Below are 24,767 nucleotides of genomic sequence, written 5' to 3'. Positions count from 1 at the left end.
CTCTCTCTCTCTCTCAAATAAATAAATAAAATCTTTAAAAAAAAAAAAGATTTATGATTGATCAAACAATGAATGTCACACAGAAGAGGTACTCAGTTAAATGTTTAGAGAAGTTCACCACCAAACAGTAAAAATTTTATCTTGTGAATATCAGAACCTAGATGATGATTTTATGGGTATAAAGCAAACCATTCAAGAAGAGTTAAAAGAAACCATGCTTTTGGGGGCACCTGGGTAGCTCAGTTCGTTGAACATCTGACTCTTGGTATCAGCTCAGGTCATGAGCTCAGGGTTGTGAGATCAAGCCCCACTTCAGGCTTCAGGCTCAGCCGGGAGTCAGTTTGAGATTCTCTCTCACCCTTGTCCATCCCCCTGTGTGCACTCTCTCTCTCTCTCACTCTCAAATAAATAAATCTTTGAAAAAATAAAATTAAAAAAAAATTTTTTAAAGCTAAAGAATTAATGCCAACTAACAATAACATTTAATTATAACACTTCTTTTCCTAAGGATTCTGGTCCATTAAGATTTGTGCTTTGTAGAGCTAGTTATTAAGTCACCATTTTATAACATAATTTTCATGTTGTAGAACATAGCATTTAATTTATAAACACTTTAATCCTTAGACTTTTAATAACCTAATATTTTATATTCTCTATTCATGAAATTGTAACTAGTTAAAACCATGTGATAATTTTTTCTTGTGGAAGCTGTAAGGCACTCATATAATCAAAAGAACACAGGTTAAGAATAAATTCATGAAAACATGACCATTTGACATATTTTCTGTTCAGCCAAAAGACCCACACCTAACTGTAATCTGACCTAACCAAATCCAGAATTTAAATTTTTCTCATCTTGTTCACTCACATTAGCCTATTTACACATAAGCTTTTAGATTGCATTTGAGTTCAGATTTACAGATAGCTAATGACAAGACTACAACAGCTGGACTTAAGTCCCAGAACACATCACCCACTCCCTACCCCATCATTTAAAAATTATATTCTGCAGGTGTTTCCCTTCAAATTGAATGATTCGGTTCTATGGTTAATCTACTGATATGGTTAAGCTGCTGCCCTTCTCTGCCTAGAAATTTCATTGGTACTTGGCATCATGTTGCACTATAAATTGTTCTTGAAGCATTTCATCTGCTTACTTGGTGTCTCCCTGTTGTTGACCTGTTTTGTGTTCTTGTATTTGTATTGTAATACTCAGCAAATAGTTTCTAGGGGAGCCTGAATATTATTTAAAATTCTTGACTTTTAGTCACTATACTTAATTTCAGGACAGTAAATATTCTTACCTCAGTTACTATTTTTTCCTTTTAATATAGGCAGTGTATTGAATTTTAAATCGTTTGAAGCAAAAATATATTTATATCCTACTTTGTCATTTATAAACATTTTCTACATATATTAAACAGGTTGTAAGAGATGAAATTACTTGTCTAGTATCACATAATTACTAAATGGGCCTTCATATCTTGGCCCCACCTACTTTTAAAACCTCAGGACCTGCTTTTTCATCCTTAGACCCTACCTTTATCCTCTAAAGCTCTCACTGTTAAACATAAAACATCTTATTATTAAACATACCATATCCTTTCACTACTCTCTGCTTTGGCATAACAAGCTATCGGACAATTCATTTGGCAAGTTTACCAATCAAAACCTAGTTGAAGGTCATGTCCTTCATGAAGATTTCTTTTTACTTTTCCAACTAGTTATTTACACCTTAGGAAATCCATAGTAGTTTATACATTATCTCTATTACACATATATCTCATTGTATTGTAATAACCTATTTATATATCTGTCTCCTTCCCTAAACATGTATTTTACATTCTCAGCAAACAACTCTGCCTTAGCTTGGGGCATAGATGCTCAATAAATACTTGTTGAATTCATGAAAAATGGTGGGTTTGGTCCTTTCTCCACTATACCATGTTGGCCAGAGAACGTCTGGAGCTTCAAAACATACTTTTCTAGAATTTCATAAAAAGACATGTGTTTGTAACATTGATATATAATACTATAGTTTTCATATTTTATTATTAATTAAAAAATTGATAGCCCAACTGTCATTGTATTGATTTTCAGGGAAACAGTATCAACAAGTAGCAACTTTTTATTACAAAGAAATACTCATTTAAAAATCAAGTGAATGTTTTACATCACTTGATAAAACTCATAATGTGTATTGATTGACATAAAGGTACTTATAACCAGGTACTCTTCTTATAAGGGATAAGTCTAGAAGGTCTAAAGTAAGCAGAAACAAATGGAGTTTAAAAAAAAAAATCTTTTTTTTTAAGCCCACATGGGACTGTTAGAGTATTTGAAGTAATATAAGTCCATGAAATGTAATAACAGCCTTCGGGAATGTACCAGATGGTTTTGTGACCAGGTTACAACTGCACTATGAGTTTCCTAATGGGTCTGCTTTACTGAAAGTATAATCTTTGTCTCAAGTGGGCATAATTCATTTGAACAAGGCAGAATGAAAACAATGGAAAAAAGAAAAGGTGAAATTCTTTTCTCTGAACTGTTTTGGTAACTTAAATGCCTTTCTACCTTAGAACAATTTAAAATAAACCAAAATGGAATAAAAAATAGAGTGACACCCCAACTTTCCATTAATTTTCAACATTGGTCTATAATATTGGCAATATCCATCTTCCTGTCCTGCCTAATTTTGTGGTCTGATGCCTCAGAACCTAGAATTACTTTAAAATAATATTTTTAAAAAGTCATATAAAATTTAGATTGTTTTAAATCTCTGGAAAAATCAAACATTTATATTAATCTTCACCCCTCTCAAAATTCCACAAAACTAAAGGAATAAAAATGATAAAAATGCCAAAACTACAAAGTTAAAAAGAGTGGGAGAGGGAACGCTACCAGATGAGATGTCAGCAAATTTTGATCACTGAAGAACAGATGAATGATTGAGTGACTTAGCAGGCAAAAGAAAGCTGTTGTGAAAGTCAACAAGATTCTTCAGATTCAGGCATGGAAAAACTTGGGATGTGGGGGCACTCTAAAGTATCATTTAAAGTAGGATTAATCACAAAATAATTGATTGCAAGTTACTGTAAGTAGACAGCCCCCCTCCCCACTCAAATTTACTCTCTGGAGAGATTGTATTAGAGAGTTTATATGTTCTTAACTCCAGGTATAGCTAAGGATGTATTAAAGATGGGGGTTAAGAAAAGTCTGTTTATGGAATGTGAGAACTCTATCCCCCTTTTCTTCTCAGCTCTGCATAGGCTTATAATCAATCTTATATCTCCAAGGCAGGAAAGTACAGTATTCCTATCTAGAGATACTAATTACCTCATGAGTAAAGACCTACAGATAGTAGCAAAGTGGTCCTGTGCCTCCCAAAGTACCTTACTCTGGCACAGCTTCCCAGTATGTAAGCCATACCCATGTTGGCAGAGCTACCAATCAACGTTTTCATACTTCACTCTTATGTAAGTGCAAAGAGTCATCACCAGATAATCAGAAAAAGTCTGTAACATGAAAAATACCAAAACAATATCAAGACTATACCAACAAAACAAAAACAGGGTGGAAGAACTTGTAGACAACAGAAACAGTGCATTAGAACAGAGGTTGGCTGTTCTTTTTGGTCAGGTCTCTGTACGAAAGAACAGAGGTTGGTCAAACTCTTTCTGTAAAGAAGTGGACAATACATATTTTAGGTTTTTTGGGCCATGTCCAGTTCTGCACCCATATTCTTTATTTTTCCTTTAACCTCTGAAAATGTGAATATCATTCCTGCCTTGCAGGCTGTACAAAAACAAAATATGGACCAGATATCCTGTGTGGGCTTAGTTAGCCAACCCCTTATCCATAGAGGGTAAAATACTTCCTCCATGAAATAAGAACAGATTTATTTTAAGAAAAGTTTCCAGGCATTAACATGATAGCAAACTTTAAATGCAGAATTAGGCTCAGAAGATAAAATGGAAATTTCCTAGGTCAAAATAACAAAGAGAAAATTTAAAGATCAGTATGCAAGAGGCAATTTCTGATAAAAAGGAGATCTGTAGGAAGAGACCAGAGAAAATACAGAAGAAGAAAATATAGAAGAAAGAAAATATGGAAGAACTTAAACCTATCAAAGAAATAATTCAAGAAAAATGCTCAGAATTGAAGGGTATAATTTCCTGATTAAGGGGGCCCACCCAAGCACCAGTAAAGGGAGAAAAGCTACAAAGTACCTCACTGTGCAGTTTCAAAGTACCTGAGATAAAGAAAAAGTCCTAGAACGTTCCAGAGAGAAGAAAACAGGTCTCATACAAAAGACATGAAATCACAATTGAGAGACTCCTTAAAAATCAATATTAGAAGATAGAAGACAGTTTTAAATTATCTTCAAATTTTTGAGGGAAATTTTGACTTACAATTGAAGTTTATACAACTCAAACGATCAATAAGCTATAAGATAGAATAAAGCCTTCAATATGCAAAGGACCTAAAACGTTAGGGACACCTGGGTGGCTCAGTCGGTTAAGCATCTGCCTTCGGCTCAGGTCATGATCGCAGGGTCCTGGAATCGAGTCCTGTATCAGGCTCCTTGCTCAGCAGGGAACCTGCCCTCTCCCTCTGCCTGCCACTCCCCCTGTTCATGCTCACTCTCTCTCCCTCCCTCTTTCTCTCTGATAAATAAATAAATAAATCTTAAAAAAAAAAAAAAAAAAAAAGGACCTAAAACATTAGCTTTAAATGCACACCTTCTCAGGATGCTACTGGAGGATATGCTTCATCAAATAAGAGAAAATTCAGACAGAGGAATATCAAAGTTGCAGGAAACTGGAGTTCCAACCCAGAATAGAGGAAAAGAGAATTCTCAAATTAGGAAGGGAAGTTCTGGGATGACTTCCCATAGTAGTTAGTCTAGATTGGTTTCTGAAGATGGATTTTGACCGTACTTAGAAGAACTTTTACAGCGGTGGCAAAGTTTGGGAATTAATGATAGAATACATAGAAAAGCAAAAAAGGAGAGAGACAGTTATTAACTCTAGGGCAGAACAAAAAGTCTTGTATGAGAAAGAAAATGTAATCATAGTGTACAATATAACACCTGTAAATGGTTATCCACTGAATATTGATTACATAAGAATTGTGGTATAACTATCAGGAAAATGAAGAGGTGATGGAGTATCAGTGGTATAAGAGAAGAAACATCTTCTATAAGAAGAATCCATACATAATGTCTAAAGGTTAAAAATCAAGAAGTAGTAGTAGTTCTAAAAGTTATTTAGAACATGGAGGTAAATGAGTAGAACTATAATAAATTTAAGGGAATTGTTTCTGAGGATTGGGAATTGGAGATAAGGTATACATAGGTAAAAGAATTCTGTTTTTTTTTTTTAATTAAAACTACTGTATTACTATTTGATTTTTAAACTATGCTTGTGTATTTAAAAATTAAAATTTACAAAGTTAAAATTAACTTTTAAAAAATAGGAGGTTTCAACTCTAGATAAGATGGAGTAAGCATACTACTGTCTTAAAAACCTAGACAGAATGCATGGAACAGCTATTTGAGTACTGTGAAAAGTAAATAGTGGCAGACAGATTTGGGAAGAAGACTAGAATTCAAAGTACAAGTGAACTTTCTGGAGTAACTTTATTAATATCAGACAAAGTAGAGTTCAGAGAAAGAGTATTAGTGGAGTATTAAAAATGAAAATTATAAAATGATGAAAGGGTCAATTTGCCAATAAGATACAACAATCCTTAATGTGTATGCACCTAAAAACAGAGCTTCAAAATATATGATGCAATAACAAATCTGAATAGAGAAAAGGATAAGTCTGCAAGTATAGTTGAAGATTTCATTTCCTCTCTCATTAATAGATAGAAGGAGTAGACAGAAAACCAATAAAGATACAGAAGACTTGAATGTTATTAACCAGCTGGATTGAATTGACATAGAGCACTCCATGCAACAATGTTAGAATAAACGTTTTTCCAAGTGCATAAGGAACATTTATCAATATAGACCATATCCTGGATGATAAACTGTACATTTTTTAAAAGAATTGAAATCCTAATGTGTTCTCTGACCAAAATGTAATTAAACAATTAAGTTAGAAATCAGTAATATTTGACAGAAAAAAAAATACTTGGAAATTAAAAACATTTTTTATAGTAAATGTCTAGTAATTTTAATTTTTTTAAATTTTTTTAATTTAAATTATAATTAGTTGACCTACAGTTCAATATTGGCTTCAGGAGTAGAGTTTAGAGGTTTATCATTTACATATAACACCCAGTGCTCATCATAACAAATGCCCTCCTTAATACCCATCATCCATCTATCGCATCCCCCACCCTCCTCCCTCCATCAATCCTCAGTTTATTCTCTACAGTTAAGAGTCTCTCATGATTTGTTTCCTCCTCTCTCTGTTTCCCCCTCCCATATATTCATCCATTTTCTTAAATTATTTCCACATACGAGTAAAATCATATTAAAACCCTACTTCTAGTGGCCCCTGGGTGGCATAGTCAGTTGGGCATCTGACTCTTGGTTTCATCTCAGGTTATGATCTCAGGGTCATCAGATCGAGCCCTGTGTCCAACCACACACTCAGTGCAGAGTCTGCTTAAGACTCTTTCTCCCTCTTCCTATGCCCCTCCCCCTCTCAAATTAATAAATAAATCATTTTTTAAAAACTATACTTCTACATAATCCAAAGATAAAGCAGAAAGTCTTAGGAAAATTAGAAGATATTTTGAGCTAATCAAAGATGAAAATGTATCTAACTATGTGAGCTGCATCTATAGCAGTGCCCAGTGGGAAATTTCTATCATTAAATGCTTATTTTCAAAAAGAAGAAAGGTCTCAAATCAATAAGCTTCTACCTTAAGGTAGGAAAAGAAAAGCAAAATAAATATAAAGCAAACAAAAAAGGAAATAATAAAGATAAGAGTATAAATCAATGAATTTGAAAACGAAATCAGTGAAACTAAGAATTAAAAAATTGATTTTATTTTTTTAGATTTATTTATTTGAGAGAGAGAGAGCAAGCACAAGTGGGAGGGGCTGAGGGAGAAAGAGAGAGAATCTCAAGCAGACTCCCTGCTGAGTGTGGAGCCCAACGCAGGGCTTGATCTCAGGTCCCTGAGATCATGACCTGAGCTGAAACCAAGACTCTAGATGCTCAACTGACTGCACCATCCAGGTGCCCCTAAAAAAATGAGTTTAAAAAGATAAATAGAATTGGTAAATCTCTAGGTAACTGACAAAGAAAAAAGGGAAGCCACAAATCATCAATCTCTGGAATAAAAGAAGTCATATTACTATATACCCTGCAGATGTTAAAAAGATAATATGGAAAAAACTATACTATATGCATACATTCAACAACTTAGGTGAAATAGAGTAATTCCCTCAAACCCACAAAGTACCAAACTCACTGAAGATGAAAAAGATAACCTGAATAGTCAATCCTCTGTCTAGTAAAGAAAATTTGTAGTTTGAAAAAAATCACCTAGATGGGTTCACTGGCAAATATTACCAAACATTTAAAGAAGAAATAGCAGGGCGCCTGGGTGGCTCAGTTGTTGAGCGTCTGCCTTCGGCTCGGGTCGTGATCCCAGGGTCCTGGGATTGAGTCCCGCATCGGTCTCCCTGCTTAGCGGGAAGCCTGCTTCTCCCTCTCCCACTACCCCTGCTTGTGTTCCTGCTCTCACTATCTCTCTCTCTGTCAAATAAATAAAATCTTTAAAAAAAAATAAAGAAGAAATAGCACCAATTCCATTTGATCTCTTCTAGAACATTGTTATATTTTACCCACCTAGGTGGCTCAGTTGGTTAAGCATCTGCCTTTGGCTCAGGTCATGATCTCAGGGTCCTGGGATTGAGCCCCACATTGGGCTCCCTGCTAAGTGGGGAGTCTGTTTCTCCCTCTTCCTCTGCCCCCCCATTCTCTCTCCCTCTCTCTGTCTCTCAAATAAATAAAATCTTAAAAATAGATGATAGAACCCTTCCCAATTCATTTTATGAGGCCAGCACTATCCTACTAAAACTAAAAGAAGACAATATAAAAACAAGAAAGAAAACTACAGACTAATATCTGTCAAAAACATAGGTGAAAATAATCTTAACAAAGTATTAACAAATTGGGTGAGATGCACAAAAATGACAGAGTAAAGACCTCTGAAAATTCTCTAACAAAGGAATGAGAAAACAGGCTAAATAATTAGAATCAACTTTTTCAGAACTGTAAATTAACCAGTTTACAACATTCCAGGAAATATTTATTCATGAAAATTGCTGAATCTCATTAAGAACAGTGAATGTTGTGGGATTTTCATTTGCCCAGTTCCCATTCCCTCTCTTCAAGTTCACAGTTTTAAATCATGATGAAAGCCAGTAATCTGCCAGCCACTCAAAGGGCTGGAACTTACTCCTTGAGAATTGTCATTATGGAACCTGCCTGGTGATTTCCTGGAAGACCCTATTCACAAGGCTATCTTTATATGACCTGGCTAGGAGCTCACCCAGGCAAGTAATGTTTAATTTCACAACATCCTGAGATGATGACTAAATTTGGGCCAAATAATAAGCTAACTAAATAGCTTACTGGGAAAAGCTGGGAAATGAGATATACATAGGGGGCTTTAAAAGTTCTGACATATTCCTAGGACTTTAGTGGGCCGTGCCTGTATGTACAATGGTGCATATAACCAGGGATGTGCACATGCTCAGGAAAGACCTGAGAAGCCCCTAAGTTCTCACCTCTGGTTGACCTTGAGGCTCTCTTGAAGCAGGAAGAGAAGACTATGGCAGAGTTGTTTGTTACCTGCCTGGCTGAGGATCGAAAGCATGTTGAAAACATGTGGAAAGCCTCTTGGCAAATTAGACATATATTGGTTACAAATGTTTAAGGAAATCTTTGCCTAGTCATTAACTGACTACTAAGCTGATCTAGCAATGGTCACACATGACAGAAAACAGACTTTAAAAGAATTATCTTTAGAAAGTCACACCAGCAACAACAAAAATCCTTGAGCAGAGGGAAGAATCTGAATTGTACAGTTGCCACATTGTATTATTTAAAATGTACTTTTTTCAACAAAAATTATGACATCAAAGAAAGAAGAATGGATGTCCCATACACATGGGAAAAAACAATCAATAGAAAGTGTCCCTAAGGTAGTCCAGACATTGTAGTTAGTGTATAAAGTTATTTTAAATATAGCCAAAGAACTAAGGAAAATATGTCTAAAGAACTATAGGAAACTATGAAAATGATATCTCACCAAATAGAAATTTTTAAAAGAAGATAGAATCAATAATAAGAATTTTTTTAAAAGAACTTAATGGAAATTCCGGATTTGAAAATTCCAGTAACTGAAATGAAAAATTCATTAGAGTGACTCAACAGCAGTTTTGAGCAGGAAGAAGAATCAGTTCACTTAAAGGTAACTCAACTGAGATTATCCAGTCTGAGGAATAGAAAGGAAAAGAATGAAGAATAATGAACATAGCTTCAGGGACCTATAAGACCCCATCAAGCATAGCAATGCTCACATAATGGGAGTCTTAGAAGGAGAGATGAGAGAGAAAGGAACAGAAAGATTAGTTGAAGAAATAAAGGCTGGAAACTTCCCAAATTTGATGAAAAACATTAATCTGCACATCTAAGAAAACCAGCAAATTCAAAGTAATTTAAAATCAAAGATATGTAGACATGTCATAATCAAACTGCTAAAAGACAAAGAGAATCTAGAAAACAGCAAGAGAAAAACAACTCCTCATAAGACATCCTCAATAATTTTAGCATATTTCTTACTGAAAACTATGGAGAGCAGAAGGCAATGAACTGACATATTTAAAGAAAAAGACTGTCAACAAAGTCTACTATATCTAACAAAACTATCCTTCAAAAATGAAGGAGAAAGTAAGACATTCCCAAATAAACAAAAACGAGAGAATTAATGTCTAGAAAACTTGTTCTACTCCCAAATCAAAAAAAAAAGAGAAAAGAAAAGAAATACTACAGGTGATCCTTTTCGGGTTGAAATGAAAAAACACATATCCAAAGGCAGTCACGTATCCATATAAAGAGATAAAGAGCATCTGAAAGGGATTTTCATAGAAATATAAAAAACAATATAAATGTATTTTATACTTTTTTTTATCCTATTTGATTTTTAAAGCAACTGCATAAAGCAATCATTTTAAATATGTGGTGATAAGCATTGTCTTGGGGGTGCCCTAAACCACCACAGGTTCAGTAATTCACTAGGAGCAGGAATACATTCATCATATAGTTGTATGCACATATAGGATTTATTACATTGAAGGAATACAAAGCAAAATCAGCAAAGAGAATAGGCACATGAGCAAAGTCTAGGGGAAAGCAGGCAAAAGCTTCCAAGCCTCCTCTCTCAGTGGAGTCATATGGAACGCACTTAATTCCCCAGGAATGATTGTGGTAACATGTTTGAGATATTGCCAATTAGGGGAGCTCATAAAGACTCAGGACCCAGTGTTTTTATTTGGGGCTGTTCAGATAGACAGCCTCTGCCTAGCACTTCCCCAAAGTCCAACCTCTTAGAAACAAAGCAGGTGTTCAGCATTAATCATTGTTTGCACAAACATTTTAAACACAGGGAGCATCTTTTATAAGTCAATGATTGGAACCCTCCTGAAATCTAAGTTTCTAAACACCGAGTCTACCTTGTATGCAGGCCTCTTTGGGGATAAGCAGTTTGGCATGCTGTTACCTCTTTTCTGTACAGGCATACGATGTATAAAGAGGTAATTTATATTACAGTAATAACACAAAGATGAGGGGGGAACGAACAAAATTATATAGGAGCAACATTTTTGTATACTATTGAAATTAAGTTGGTATTAATCCACGTAAGATTGTTGTAAGTACAAGTGTTAATTAAAGCAGCCACAAAGAAAATAACTCAAAATGGTAAGAAATGACAAGAAATTAACATGATACATAAAAATACCTATTACACACAGGGGGTGCCAGTGTGGCTCAGTCGGTTAAGCATCTGACTCTTGATTTCAGCTCAGGTCATGATTTCGGGGTCCTGGGGCGGAGCCCCACGTCAGGCTCCGCGCTCAGCGAGGATTCTGCTTGAGGATTCTCCCTCTCTCTCTGATAAATAAATCTTTATTTATTTATTTTAGAGAGAGAGAGCACAAGCAGGAAGGGCTGGGAGAGGGGGAGAGAATCCCAAGCAGACTCTGCACTGAGGGCTCCATCCCACAACCCTGATTTTTTAAAAAAAACATGACCCATCTATATGCTGCCTCTAAGAGAAATACTGTAGTTAAGCATGCGCGCACACACACACACACAGATTAAGGTACACAGATAGGAAAAGACTACGCAAACAGTAAACAAAAGCAAGCTGGTTGATTATACTGGTATCAGACAAAATAGACTTTAAGACAAAAATTGTTAATAGAGACAATAAATATTCCTTTTTTAAAAGATTTTATTTATTTGTCAGAGAGAGAGAGTGAACAGCAGGCAGAGGGAGAAGCAGGCTCCCTGCTGAGCAAGGAGCCTGATGCAGGACTCGATCCCAGGACCCTGAGATCATGACCTGAGCCAAAGGCAGATGCTTCACTGACTGAGCCCCAGCCATCCTGAGACAATAAATATTCTATAATAAATTTTCACTTCATCAAGAATATGTAACATTCAACTATGCAACACATACACATATATGCAACTAACAAAAGGACCCTAAATCGTATGTAGCAAAAACTGTCAGAAATAGACAATTCAACAGTTAATAGTTGGATACTTTGTTACCCTACTTTCAATAATAGAACAATTAGGAAGAAAATCAAAAAATGTGAATCTGGAACACTATAACCCAGTGGTTATAAACCTAACACATCTATTACACTCCACCCTCCTAAGGTGCATGTGGCATATTCTTCAGGATAGACTATATGTTAGTCTACAAAATCAGTCTTCAAGAAATTTTAAATGGCTAAAATCATAGAAAGTATTTTTTCTGATCTCAGTGGAAGGAAACTGGGAATCTATAACAGGAGAAAAAATGGGAAACTCATAAATATGTGGAAATTAAGGAACACATTCTTAACCAGTGGATCCAAGAAGAAATCATAAGAGAAACTAGAAAATACCTTGTGATGAGTGAAAATGAAAACACAGTGTACCAAAATTTTGAAGAGACAATGAAAGCATTGCTCATAGAGAAATTTATAGTTGTAAATGCCTATATATATATATATTTTTTTTTTTTTAAGAAAAATCCAATCAATAATCTAACCTCCTACCTTCAGGAATTAGAAAAAGAAGGGCAAGGGGCGCCTGGGTGGCTCAGTTGGTTAAGTGGCTGCCTTCAGCTCAGGTCATGATCCCAGGGTCCTGGGATCAAGTCCCACATTGGGTTCCCTGCTCTATGGGGAGCCTGCTTCTCCCTCTGCCACTCTTTCTCTCTCTGTCTCTCATGAATAAATAAAATAAAGTTTTAAAAAATTTTAAAAAGAAAGAAAAAGAAGGGCAAGCCAAGCACAAGGCAAGCAGATCAAAGTGATAACAGATACCTGAGTGGAAATAAAGGAGAGAGAATAGAAGATTCAGTAGAGGGGCACCTGGGTGGCTCAGATGGATAAGCGTCTGCCTTCGGCTCAGGTCATGATCTCCAGGTCCTGATCTCCAGGTCCTGGATTGAGCCCCACGTCAGGCTCCGAGCTCAGTGAGGAGTCTGCTTCTCCCTCTGCCTCTCCCCCTGGTTGTGCTCTCTCTCTCTCTCAAATGAATAAATAAAATCTTAAAAAAAAAAAAATGTTCAGTAGAAAAAAAATAAGGATAACAAAAGTTCTTTGAGAAGATAAAGAAAATTGACAACCTTTAACTAGACTGACCAAGAGAAAATACAAAAAGGATTTAAATTACTAAAATTAGGAATGAAAGAGGGGGTGTTGCTTCCAACCTTATAGAAATATAAAGCATTATAAGAGAATGCCTTGAGCAATTGTTTCACAGCAAATTGCATAACTTAGATAGGATGGACAAATTCATAGAAAAACACAAGCTACTGAAACTGACACAGCAAGAAAAAGATCTGAATAGATCTATAAAAGTAAAGAGATAGAAGAATTAGTAATCAGAAGATTGCCCACAAAGGAAAGCTCAGGACCAAATGCCTTCACTGATGAGTTCTAGCAAATATTTAAAGAATTAACACCAGTCCTTTACAAACATATGAAAAATAGAAGGGCAAACATGTATCATCGTATTCTATGAGGCCAGCATTGCCTGTTACCAAAACCAATCAAAGACATCACAAGAAAGGAAAATTACACAGCAGTATCTCTTATGGGTATAGATGCAAAAATTCTCAACAGAAAAGCAGAAAACTCAATCCAGCAACTTACTAAAGGATTATACACAATGACCAAGTAGGATTTATCCTGGGATTGCAAGGTTGGTTCAACATCCAACCAATTTTGTTGGTCCAACTAAAATCAATCAATGTAATATGCCATATTAATAGAATAAAATACAAAAACCGTGTGATCTCAAGAGGAGAAAAAAGCATTTGACAATACCTAACACATTTTCATGATAAAATAAGTTCAGTGTAAGTTACAAGAAACATTCAGTATACAAAAATCAATCACTTTGTGTACAGAGGGAATAAACAACCCAAAAATGAAATTAAGAAATCCATTTACATATTGTAATAGTGTTGTATGGTGACAAAAAGTAGCTACATTTGTCGTAAGCATAGTATAGCATATAGACTTGTTAAATCACTATGTTGTAAACCTGAAACTAATGTAAAATTGTGTATCAACTATATTTCAATAAAAATAAATTTAAAAATTTTCATTTGCAATAGCATCAAAAAGAATAAGTTACTTAGGAGTAACTTTAACAAAAGAAATGCAAGATTTGTACACTGAAAGTTACAAAATATTGTTGAAAGAAATTTTTAAATAAATGGAAGAATTTCATGGATTGGAAGACTTATTGTTAAGATAACAACATTTCCCCAAATTGATCTGCAGAGATTTACTGCAATCCCAAACTACCAGCTGGATTTCTTGCAGAAATTGAGAAGCTGATCCTAAAATTTACATGGAAATTGAAGGAAACTAAGAATAGTCACAAAAATCTTGAAAAAGAACAAAATTGGAGAACTGGCAGTTCTCAACCTCAAGCTTATTGCAGTGCTAAATAATCAAGACTGTGTTGTACTGGCATAATATAGACATATAGAACAAGGGGGTAGAATTGAAGGTCCAGAAACAAACTCCCATATTTACAGTGAGTTGATTTTTGACAAAAGTGCCAAGACAGAGGGAGAAGAAGATGGTGGAGGAGTAGGAGGACCCTAGGCTTGTCTCATCTCATGAAGACAACTAGATAACTACCAAATCATCTTAAGTACCCCAGAAATCAACCTGAGGACTGACAGAACAAACTCCACAACTAAAGGGAGAGAAGAGGCCACACTGAAGAAGGTATACTGTGCTTCTTGCTGTTCTGACTATGTCAGGTAAGCTCTTTCTCCAGGGTCCTTGCACTTGCATTTCTCTCTGCTAGAATATTTCCCTTCCATATATATACACAGCTCATCCCCTTACCTGTGAAGAATCTGTATTCAAATGATATTTTCTCAGTGCTCAATATCACCGTGTTTAAAATTTAGCACCCCCTACCAACATTCCCTATTCTCTTTCCCTTTTTATTTTTTTCCTTAATACTTAGTACCTTCTCATATACTATATAGTTTTCTTACTTCCTGCCATGGACTGAATTGTGCCCCTCTCAAATTCATATGTTAAAGCCCTAATCCCCAATGTAATACTATTTGGAGATGAGGCCTTAGGAAGGTAATTAGGTTTAGATGAGGTTATGCAGTTGGGGCCCTCATGATGGGATTAGTGCCCTTATCAGAAGAGACACCAGAGAACTTGTCTCTCTCTTCCTCTCCCTCGTCTCACCCCCACCCACGTGAGGACACAGTGAGATGGCTAATATCTGCAAGCCAGGAGGAGAGCCTTACCAGGGAACTAAATCATTTCACACTTCTTTCTTGTACTTCCCAGCCTCAAGAAATGTGAGAAATAAATTCCTATTGTTTAAGCCTCCCCACCTCCAAAAATGTGCCAAGACAATTCAATAGGGAAAAAAATCTTTTTTAACAGATGGTGTTGGGATAACTGGATATCCACATGCGAAAGAATGAAGGTAGTCCCCTTCTTCACACCATATACAAAAGTTAATTCAAGATGGGTCGAAAACTAACGAGGTATAAATCTTCTTGTCCTTGGAGTAGGCAATAGTTTCTTAAATCTGACATCAATAGCACAACTAAAAAAATTAGATAAATTGGGCTTTGTCAAAGTTAAAACTTCTGTTCTTCAAAGAACACTACTAAAACATGGAAAAGAATTTGCACGGGAGAAAATATTTGCAAAAAGTGTGTCTGATAAGGGTGTAGTATCCAGAATATATAAAGAACTCTTATAATTCAACAATAAGAAGATAAATAATGCAGGGGCGCCTGGGTGGCTCAGTTGGTTAAACGACTGCCTTCGGCTCAGGTCATGATCCTGGAGTCCCGGGATCGAGTCCCGCATCGGGCTCCCTGCTCGGCGGGGAGTCTGCTTCTCCCTCTGACCCTCCTCCCTCTCGTGCTCTCTGTCTCTCATTCTCTCTCTCTCAAATAAATAAATAAAATCTTTAAAAAAAAAAAAAAAAGAAGATAAATAATGCAATTTAAAAATGGACCAATAATTTGAATAAGCATTTCTCCAAAAGATATCTACAAGTGGCACATGAAAAGATGCTCAATATCACTACTTAATAAGGAAATGCAAATTAAAACCACAGTGAAATGACACTTCACACTTCCTAGAGTACATATAATGAAAAAGATGGATAATAACAAGTGTTGATGAGGGTATGGAGAAATAGGAAATCTCACACAAAGCTGGCAGAAATGTATAATTGTGCAAGTGATTGGGGAAAAAAATGTGGCAGTTCCTCAAAAAGTTAAACATTGAATTCTGTACAACCCAGCAATACCACTCCTAACTGGATTCATATGAGAATTTGTACCCAAATGTTCATAGCAGCATTATTCACAATAGCCAAAAGGTGGAGACAACCCAAATGCCCATTAACTTATGAATGGATAAATACGATGGAATATTATTCAGCTGTAAAAAGGAATGAAGTACTGATACACAATGGAAGTAGCCTTGAAAGCATCATGCTAAGTAAAAGAAGCCAGACACAATATGCCATATGTTGCACGATTCCAGTTACATGAAATTTCCAAAATAGGCAAATTAAAGAGACAGAAAATATATTCATGATTGCCAGAGAATAGGGGGAGTAATTGGATAATTGGGAGTGACTAGTGGACACTGGGTTTCTTTTTGGTAACATAAAAATGTGTGCTAGATAGTGGTGTAGGTTGCACAACTTTGTAAATGTACTAAAAATCACCAAATTGTACACTTGAAATTTTTTTTAATAATTTTTAAAGATTTATTTATTATTTTAGAGAGATTACATGGGGAGGAGGGGCAGAAGGAGAGGGAGGTCTCAAGGGAGAGAATCCCAAGCAGACTCCCCACTGAGCACAGAGCCTGTCGCAAGCCTGTCTCCCAACCCTGAGATCATGATCTGAGCTGAAATCAAGAGTCGGACACTTAACCAACTGAGCCACCCAGGCACCCCTTGAATAATTTTTAAAATTAAAAAATTTTTTAGCAAACCAAATCCAACAATCTATAAAAGAATAATGTACCATAAGAACATATGGTTATCTTAGGAATGAAAGAGGGAGAAAGACTCTCAAGCAGATTCCACACCGAGGGTAGAGCCTGGTATGGGGCTCGATGTCATGACCCTGAGATCACGAACTGAGCCGAAACCAAGAGCCAGATGCTTAATCAACCGCGCCACCCAGGCACCCTGTTGGCTTTTTTTTCAAAGTCATTTTTGTTTGATTTTTCTCCCTATTTTTTTTATAGGTGTATTCGACACAGAAATGATTGGGGAGCTCTTATTCTAGTGGATGATCGTTTCAGGAGTAATCCCAGTCGATATATATCTGGTAAGATTCTCAGCTGGGCTTAGAGTAAGAATTAATAACAATCTTTGGTATTTAATAACTGCTAGTTTTTTTTTTTTTTTAAGATTTTATTCATTTATTTGAGAGAGAGAATGAGATAGAGAGAGCATGAGAGGGGGGAGGGTCAGAAGGAGAAGCAGACCCCCTGCCGAGCAGGGAGCCCGATGCGGGACTCAATCCCGGGACTCCAGGACCATGACCTGAGCCGAAGGCAGTCGTTCAACTGACTGAGCCACCCAGGCGCCCCTAATAACTGCTAGTTTTAAAGAAAAATTTTGGACAGAATTTGAATTATTAGATCAGACATGGAAAAATTGACATTGATGGGAAATCTAGCCTTTTAATGCTTATGTGTTTACAAAAAAATTTTTATAGAGGAGAATCTGGTTAGTTACTAACAAAGTATTAATCAGTTAGGATCCTTCAATATCATAGAATGTGGGATTTAATTAAGTCACAGAATAATAATTTATTTAGTATTGTCAGGGAAAAGGCTGTTCACAGGAATGAATTTTCCAAGAAATAAGTTTACATTTAAGCACATAAGCACATCTTTGGATGCTTAGGATTCTTCATTCTTTCATTCTAGATTATACTGAAGTTTGTTGATTGTTTAGAAATGCTTCAGCTGTTCTACAGTTCGTGTTAGAGCTAGTATTTTCTAAAAGAAAAAAACACCAACACCACTGTTGGCCTCAAGATGAAGTAGATGGTCATTTTTTCCCCACTCAGATGAACAAATACTATGTGCCTAGAGTTTTTATTCAGCAGTCACACAGTTCCTTTAGAGTCAATACCAGGAATCCATCTGTTATTAAAGAACTGTTGGAAATACTTGCATCTTTATTATCTTTAAAGCTAAAAAGTTCATACCATACTATGATAAAGAGATACAAAATTTTAAGTTTCTTTCAGATTAGCCACCTGTGGGTATGGACTCTTTTTCTATTACAGAGCCTTATATTTGGTTTGGTATTAAAATGTATCCACCTGGATTAAAGCACTCTTTTCTGCCCTTTCCATGTAAAGGAAGCCATTGAGCTTAGGTCCAGACATAACTCAAAGCAAAATGTTAAGTGCTTACGTTTAGTCAGCAGGTGGAGCTCAGATTCTTTGAGTTTTCAAAAGCAACCTGACATTTTACACTGAAAAAGCTTTCTTTGATTACAGAAAGTTCCAAACATGAAAGAAGTGACTATAATACTAAAGTTTTTCAATTTTAGAAAGTTTCATGTTTAATCCGTATAATTATTTTCCCCAAGCAAACAAAAATAAAGAACTTTAAGGGAAATGCTTATTTAAAATGTTCTTCTAGGGGCACCTGGCTGACTCAGTAGATAGAACATAGGACTCTTGATCTTGGGATTGTAAGTTTGAGCCCCACGTTGGGTGTAGAGATTACTTGAAAATAAAATCTTTAAAAAATTAAAAAATTAAAATGTTCTTCTTGTCAGTTATACTTCAACAAAAAAAATGCAAAATCTGAAAACAAGTTTTTCTTATTTTAAAATCTTGAAGTTAAATTTTTACCTGATAGTTCAGATTTGGTGAGGGATTTTTTTTTTTTTTAAGATTTTATTTTTAAGTAGTCTCTACACCCAACGTAGGGCTTGAATTTACAATCCCAAGACCAAGAGTCGCATGCTCCACCTACTGAGCCAGCCAGGCGCCCCTGAGAGATTTTTTAAATTGAGAATTTTTCATTATTTCTGTATGGGTTTTTTTTTTTTTCTGAAATTCATAAAAGTGTGAAGTCTTCTTATCTAGACAATAATAGCACAACATACAAATTCCTTTTGATGGCTAGTCTTTGTTTAAATTCAGTTTGCATTAACTATAGAACACAATTTGATTTGCATTAAATATAGAAAAGCTCCATTAAAAAAAAGTAATGTTATTTGAAATGAATGTATTGCAACTTGAAGCCCTGTCTTATTTTTCTTTTAGCTTAAAATACCATAGTGACTTTTTAAACTACTTCAGAAGATGATGATAGTTTTAGTAACACCAGCAGAGTTTATTTTCTTAAAGTCCAAATATCTGATTTTGAATTTCATTCTGAAATGAAACAAAACACCTTACACTGTCAATATGGTTCAAGGTTATACAGTTTTCACATATCACAGGTCAAATCATATCCCTTACAACTTGATTATTTATATATTAAAAAATAATTATATAATAAATAGTCAAACAGGACATGATTTGTCCCTAATAACATTGTTATTCCTTTCATTCCTAGGATAGTTTAAGACATATTTGGAATTGAGGGAGAAAGGCAACAAAAAAACCTATGAGATTGGAATCTTAAATTTATTTTCACGAAAGAAATCAAAATTAGAAAGTTGGAATGGAAGACTGTGTTGTTTACAACTTCTAGCTTCCCTAAAATTAAAATATAAGCAATATTTGTTGGGAATTATGATGAAATTAAATTTGCCTTATTTCCCCAGTTATTCTAAACTGACAAATAATACATTTCTCCCTTTCCAGTCTATTCCCACTGCCTGTTTCCTCCCTCCAGTTGATAATCAGTGCATATAAAGAAAAATGTTACTGATGCATGAGCAGAGTGTACATGTGAAGATGTTTAGGCAGGAAAAATATTGAGAATCATTCTATATATCCTAAATTGATGTGGATTACTTCATTAGAAAAATTATCTAAGTGTATTCTTAATGCATAATAACTTCCTGGGGTTTACTTTTTTCCTTAGGACTTTCTAAATGGGTACGGCAGCAGATTCAGCACCATTCAACATTTGAAAGTGCACTGGAGTCCTTGGCTGAATTTTCCAAAAAACACCAGAAGGTCATTGATGTATCCAAAGAGGACAGAAAGTTTATACAGGACAGTGAGTCTACACTTGAAGTGACCCATTTGAAGGACAATAGTTTAACTTATTTATCAGAAGCGGCAAGTCATCTAGCACCAGAAAATCCTGGGAAAGGTGAAGCAAAAATGTGTGTCCAAGAACAACAGTGTCCTAAAATAACTAAAAGTCCATCTCTACCAAGAGGTATCATCTCCAGAAAGGAAAGAGGTTTGAGAAGTTTTGCCTATTTACATTTGATAGAGAAGTCTTTTGTTATATCTGGTGAAATGATATTTATTGTGCTATACATTAATTTCCTTAAACATGTTGGTCTGAAATAGAAGGTGTTATCATAAAATAATGAAATAGTGTGGTGTATTGGAATGGGAACAGACTTTTGTCAAGAGACCTAAGCATATTTTCCAGTTTTCCACTTACCAGATTTGCCACCACCTAGCTTTGTGACCATGAGCAAGTCACATAACTTTTTTGAATCTTAATAGAAAAAGGAATCTCTGCATACCTATCGCTGAGGTTGGGCTGTAAAGATCTAATAAGATGATAAATATCATAGCATGGTAAAATACTGTACAAATGGTACATGTTTTTCTAAAGACTATATTAAAAATTGGTCTAATTTATAGATTCTTCTCTTACATGAATTTCTTAGTTTAGGGAAGTGAGAGTCATTTATTCTAAATGATAAAAAAATAATTTTTAAAAATATATTAGAGGGGTGCCTGGGTGGCTCAGTTGGTTGAGCATCCAACTCTTGGTTTTGGCTCAGGTCGTGATCTCAGGATCATGAGATCAAGCCCTACGTAGGGCTCCATGCTCAGCAAGGAGTCTGCTTGAGATTCTTTCCCCTCCCTCTGCCCCTCCCCTCCACTTGTGTATGCACTCTCTCTCAAGTAAATAAATAAATAAATATTTAAAAATATATATATTAGAATATAATACTCTGTGTCAGGGATTGGCAAACTGTGGCTTATGGACCAAATATGGCCATCTGTTTTTGTAAATCAAGTTTAATGGAACATAGTCACATCCATTGAGTTACATATGGTACACAACAGCAGAGTTTAGTCATAGTATGTTTTGTACTAGAACAGCATAATTGAGAACATACATACCTCAGAGATATTGCGAGTTTGGTTCCAGACCACCACAATAAAGCAAATATCACAATAAAGCAATTCAAATGAATTTTTTTGTTTCATAGTGCATATAAAAGTTATGTTTACATTATACTGTAGTCTCTTAAGTGTGCAATAACATTATGTCTTAAAAAATAACGTATATATCCTAATTTTAAAATACTTTATTGCTAAAAAATACTAATCATCTGAGCTTTCAACAAATCAATCTTTTTGCTGGTGGAGGGTCATGCCTCATTGTTGATGGCTGCTAACTGATCAGGGTGGTGTTTGCTGAAGGCTGGGGTGGCTGTAGCAGTTTCTTAAAAAAAGACCACAGTGAAGTTTGCCACATCAATTGACTGTTCCTTTAACGAATGGTCTCTCTATAGCATACAATACTATTTTATTCAAAAGTAGAACTTCTTTCAAAATTGGAGTCAGTTCTCTCAAACCCTGCTGCTACTTTATTAGCTAAGTTTATGTAATATTCTAAATTCTTTGTAGTCATTTCAACAATTTTCACAGCATCTACACTAGGAGTAGATTTCATCTCAAGAAACCACTTTCTTTGTTCATGCATAAAAAGCAGTTTCTCTTCCACTGAAGTTTTGTTATGAGATGGCAGAAATTCAATCACATTTTCAGGCTTCCCTTCTAATTCTAATTCTCTTGCTATTTCTACCACATCTCTACTGAAATCTTGAATCCCTCAAAGTCACCCATGAGGATGACTTCCAAACTCCTCTTAATGTTAATATTTTGACCTCTTCCCATGAATCATGAATGTTCTTACTGGCATCTAGAATGGTGAATCCTCTCCAGAAGGTTTTCAGGGTTTTTTTGCCCAGATTCATCAAAGAAATCCTATCTATGGCAGCTGTTGCCTTACAAAAATGTATTTCTTTTTTTTTAAAGATTTATTTATTTTAGAGAGACAGAGAACATGAGCAGGAGGAGCAGAGGGAGAGAGAGAATCCCAAGCAGACTCTGTGTTGAGCACAGAGCCCGACGTGGTGCTTGATCTCATGACCCTGAGATCATGACCCAAGCTGAAACCAAGAGTCAGACGCTTAACTGACTGTGCCACCTAGGTGCCCCCAAAAATGTATTTCTTAAATAATAAAACTTGAAAGTCAAAATTACTCTTTGATCTATCTTGGTTTCAACATGTCTTCCTCACTAACCATATCATTCCTAACTTTTGATTTAAAGTGAGAGACAAAAATAAAGTGAGAAACATGCGACTCTTCCTTTCGCTTGGACACTTAGAGGCCATTGTAGGATTATTAACTGGCCTAATTTTAATATTGTTGTGTCTCAGGAAATAGGGAGGCCTGAGGAAAGGGCAAGAGATGGGGGAACAGCTGGTCAGTGGAGCAGTCAGAACACACACATTTGTCTGTTAAGTTCACTATCTTACATGGGTGTGATTTACAGTGCCCCAAAACAATTACAATGGTAACATCAAAGATCACTGATCACAGATGACCATAACAAATATAGTAATAATGAAAATGTTTGAAATACTGTGAGAATTACCAAAATGTGACACAGAGACATGAAGTGAGCAAATCCTTTTAGAAAAATGTTGCTTGTAGGCTTGCTTGATTCAGGGTTGCCACAAACTTTGAATCTGTAAAAAATGCAGTATTAACAAAGTGCAATAAAAGGAGGTATGCCAATACTTGCAACAGATACAATATGACCCACAAAGCCTAAAATCTTTACTGTCTGGCCAGTTATAGAGGAAGTTTGCCAAACCGTGGTCTATATCAATGGATATCATTTTAATTGTTTTAACTAATATATGATAATTTAATATATCAAGTATTAAATATTTACTTCGTAGTGTCTGGTGGCTTTTTAAAAAATAAATGTCAGGGGCGCCTGGGTGGCTCAGTTGTTAAGCGTCTGCCTTCGGCTCAGGTCATGGTCCCAGGGTCCTGGGATCAAGCCCCGCATCGGGCTCCTGGATGCTCAGCGGGAGGCCTGCTTCTCCCTCTCCCACTCCCTCTGCTTGTGTTGCCTGTCTCGGTGTGTATCTCTCTGTCAAATAAATAAATAAAATCTTTTTAAAAATAAATAAAAAATAAATGTCATAGTGAATTCAAGGCCATTAGACTGGTAATTAGGAAACCTAAGTTCTAGTTTGGATCTGAGTACTAACCAGTTTTATAACTTTAAACAAATAATTTAGTCTTTGTGGTTGCCCGTTTCCTTTAGGGAATTAATCTAGGTCAATTTTTCCCAATACTTGGCTAGTGGATTTTCAAGGCAGATTTTTATACTGTGTTTCCCCCGTTACTCAGCCCTCTTCCTATTCCTTTTTACCCCTCCTTTTTTCATTCACTGCTGAGGTCCCTAGTGTGGAATTTGGTAGTTTACCAGACAGCATTATAACTTGGGCTCAGAATCACTGGAGACCTAGGAATCCTTTCAGAGTTCACATTTTGTGCTTTATGTTCTAAGATAGAAGTCTTGCTTTAAATTGTGGGCTTTAAATTATGATCCTATACGGTTATTTCAGTATTTTTAACAAAAATCACGTTAATGTGACAATTATTATATTAGTTAGGAGTAGAAAATTAACACTCTTAAATTTTTGTATTCATAGATGATCCTGTATTATTGGAAGAGTCCGCCCAGGCAGTGAAAGCAGAAAAAATTGTGATTTCCAGGTCCACAAGCCCAACCTTCAACAAACAGACAAAGAGAGCTAGCTGGTCTAGCTTTAATTCTTTGGGACATTGTCTTACTGGTGAAATTCTGACTGCAGCACCTAAGTTCAGGTCACCAGAGGACTATACCTCTAGTGTCTCCACTTTCAAAACAGAAAAGGGATGTAAAACAGTTTTGCCACTCGTTGATAAATGTGAGTCCTCATCTCTGACAGTAAACGCATCATTTGGACCATGCCCTCAATCAGAAAGCACTATTTCTTCAATAAAGATTGATTCTAATCTTCTTAAAAGAAATGATTCCAAACAGCTGTTCTGCTGTGAAGAAGCCCTGGATCCGGACACTGAATTGTCTCTAGTTGGTGAAGAAGCTGAACTTCCCACTTCACATAGAGCTTCTGAAACAGAAGCAGAGGATGAATCTATCTATTTTTCACCTGAGCTTTATGATCCTATGGATACAAATGAAGAAAAGAATGATCTAGTTGAAAGTGATAGAGACAATAGATTGGCTAATCATTCAAATTGCATTTTAGTTGAAGATCTTTTTGAAATTAGTACTATGAAAGGAGTGGATTCAGTCCAAGAAATGAAAGCTGAGGATTGCACAGACACAAAGTTGAATAGACTCATGCATATTAAAGAAAGTAAAATCGATACCATTGGTAGTAATGTAATGTAAAAACAACTCATATAAACGAATTGGAACTGGGGAAAACTTGTGAAACAGATATAAAGAAGTTTAAACAGTCTCCTTCCAAAAATAAAGGTGTGTTCCCTGGTGTTAGGTAATGATACTTAACTGTAACATTATAAATATATGCTGTCATGCTTAATGACAATTTCTACATTGGATAAATGGTATAAGTTTTTTATTTTAAAAATATTTTTCACTTTAATTCTTTGGTATTAGAGTTTTTAAAAAGTCTTATGTTCAGAATGTAAGTTTTATTGTTTTTGAGTTTTGACAAAAGTGATTCGTACAAAATATTTTCCTCTAACAAGTTT

The 24,767-nt window shown here is 35.5% G+C and overlaps 1 protein-coding gene across 1 annotated transcript in view; it reads left to right on the top strand.

Moving 5' to 3' along the window:
• Positions 1-24,441, top strand: part of BRIP1 (BRCA1 interacting helicase 1) — a 167,512-nt gene extending 143,071 nt beyond the window's left edge. The window contains exons 19-21 of the mRNA XM_044921824.1: positions 17,027-17,109; positions 19,844-20,170; positions 23,696-24,441. Coding sequence (XP_044777759.1) covers positions 17,027-17,109; positions 19,844-20,170; positions 23,696-24,441 — 1,156 coding nt within the window. The remainder of the gene's footprint in view (positions 1-17,026; positions 17,110-19,843; positions 20,171-23,695) is intronic.
• The last annotated feature ends 326 nt before the right edge of the window (positions 24,442-24,767 follow it).

This window comes from Neomonachus schauinslandi, chromosome 15, assembly GCF_002201575.2.
Source record: "Neomonachus schauinslandi chromosome 15, ASM220157v2, whole genome shotgun sequence".
Classification (NCBI taxonomy): Eukaryota; Metazoa; Chordata; class Mammalia; order Carnivora; family Phocidae; genus Neomonachus; species Neomonachus schauinslandi.
This window is presented reverse-complemented; position numbering and strand designations above follow the sequence as displayed.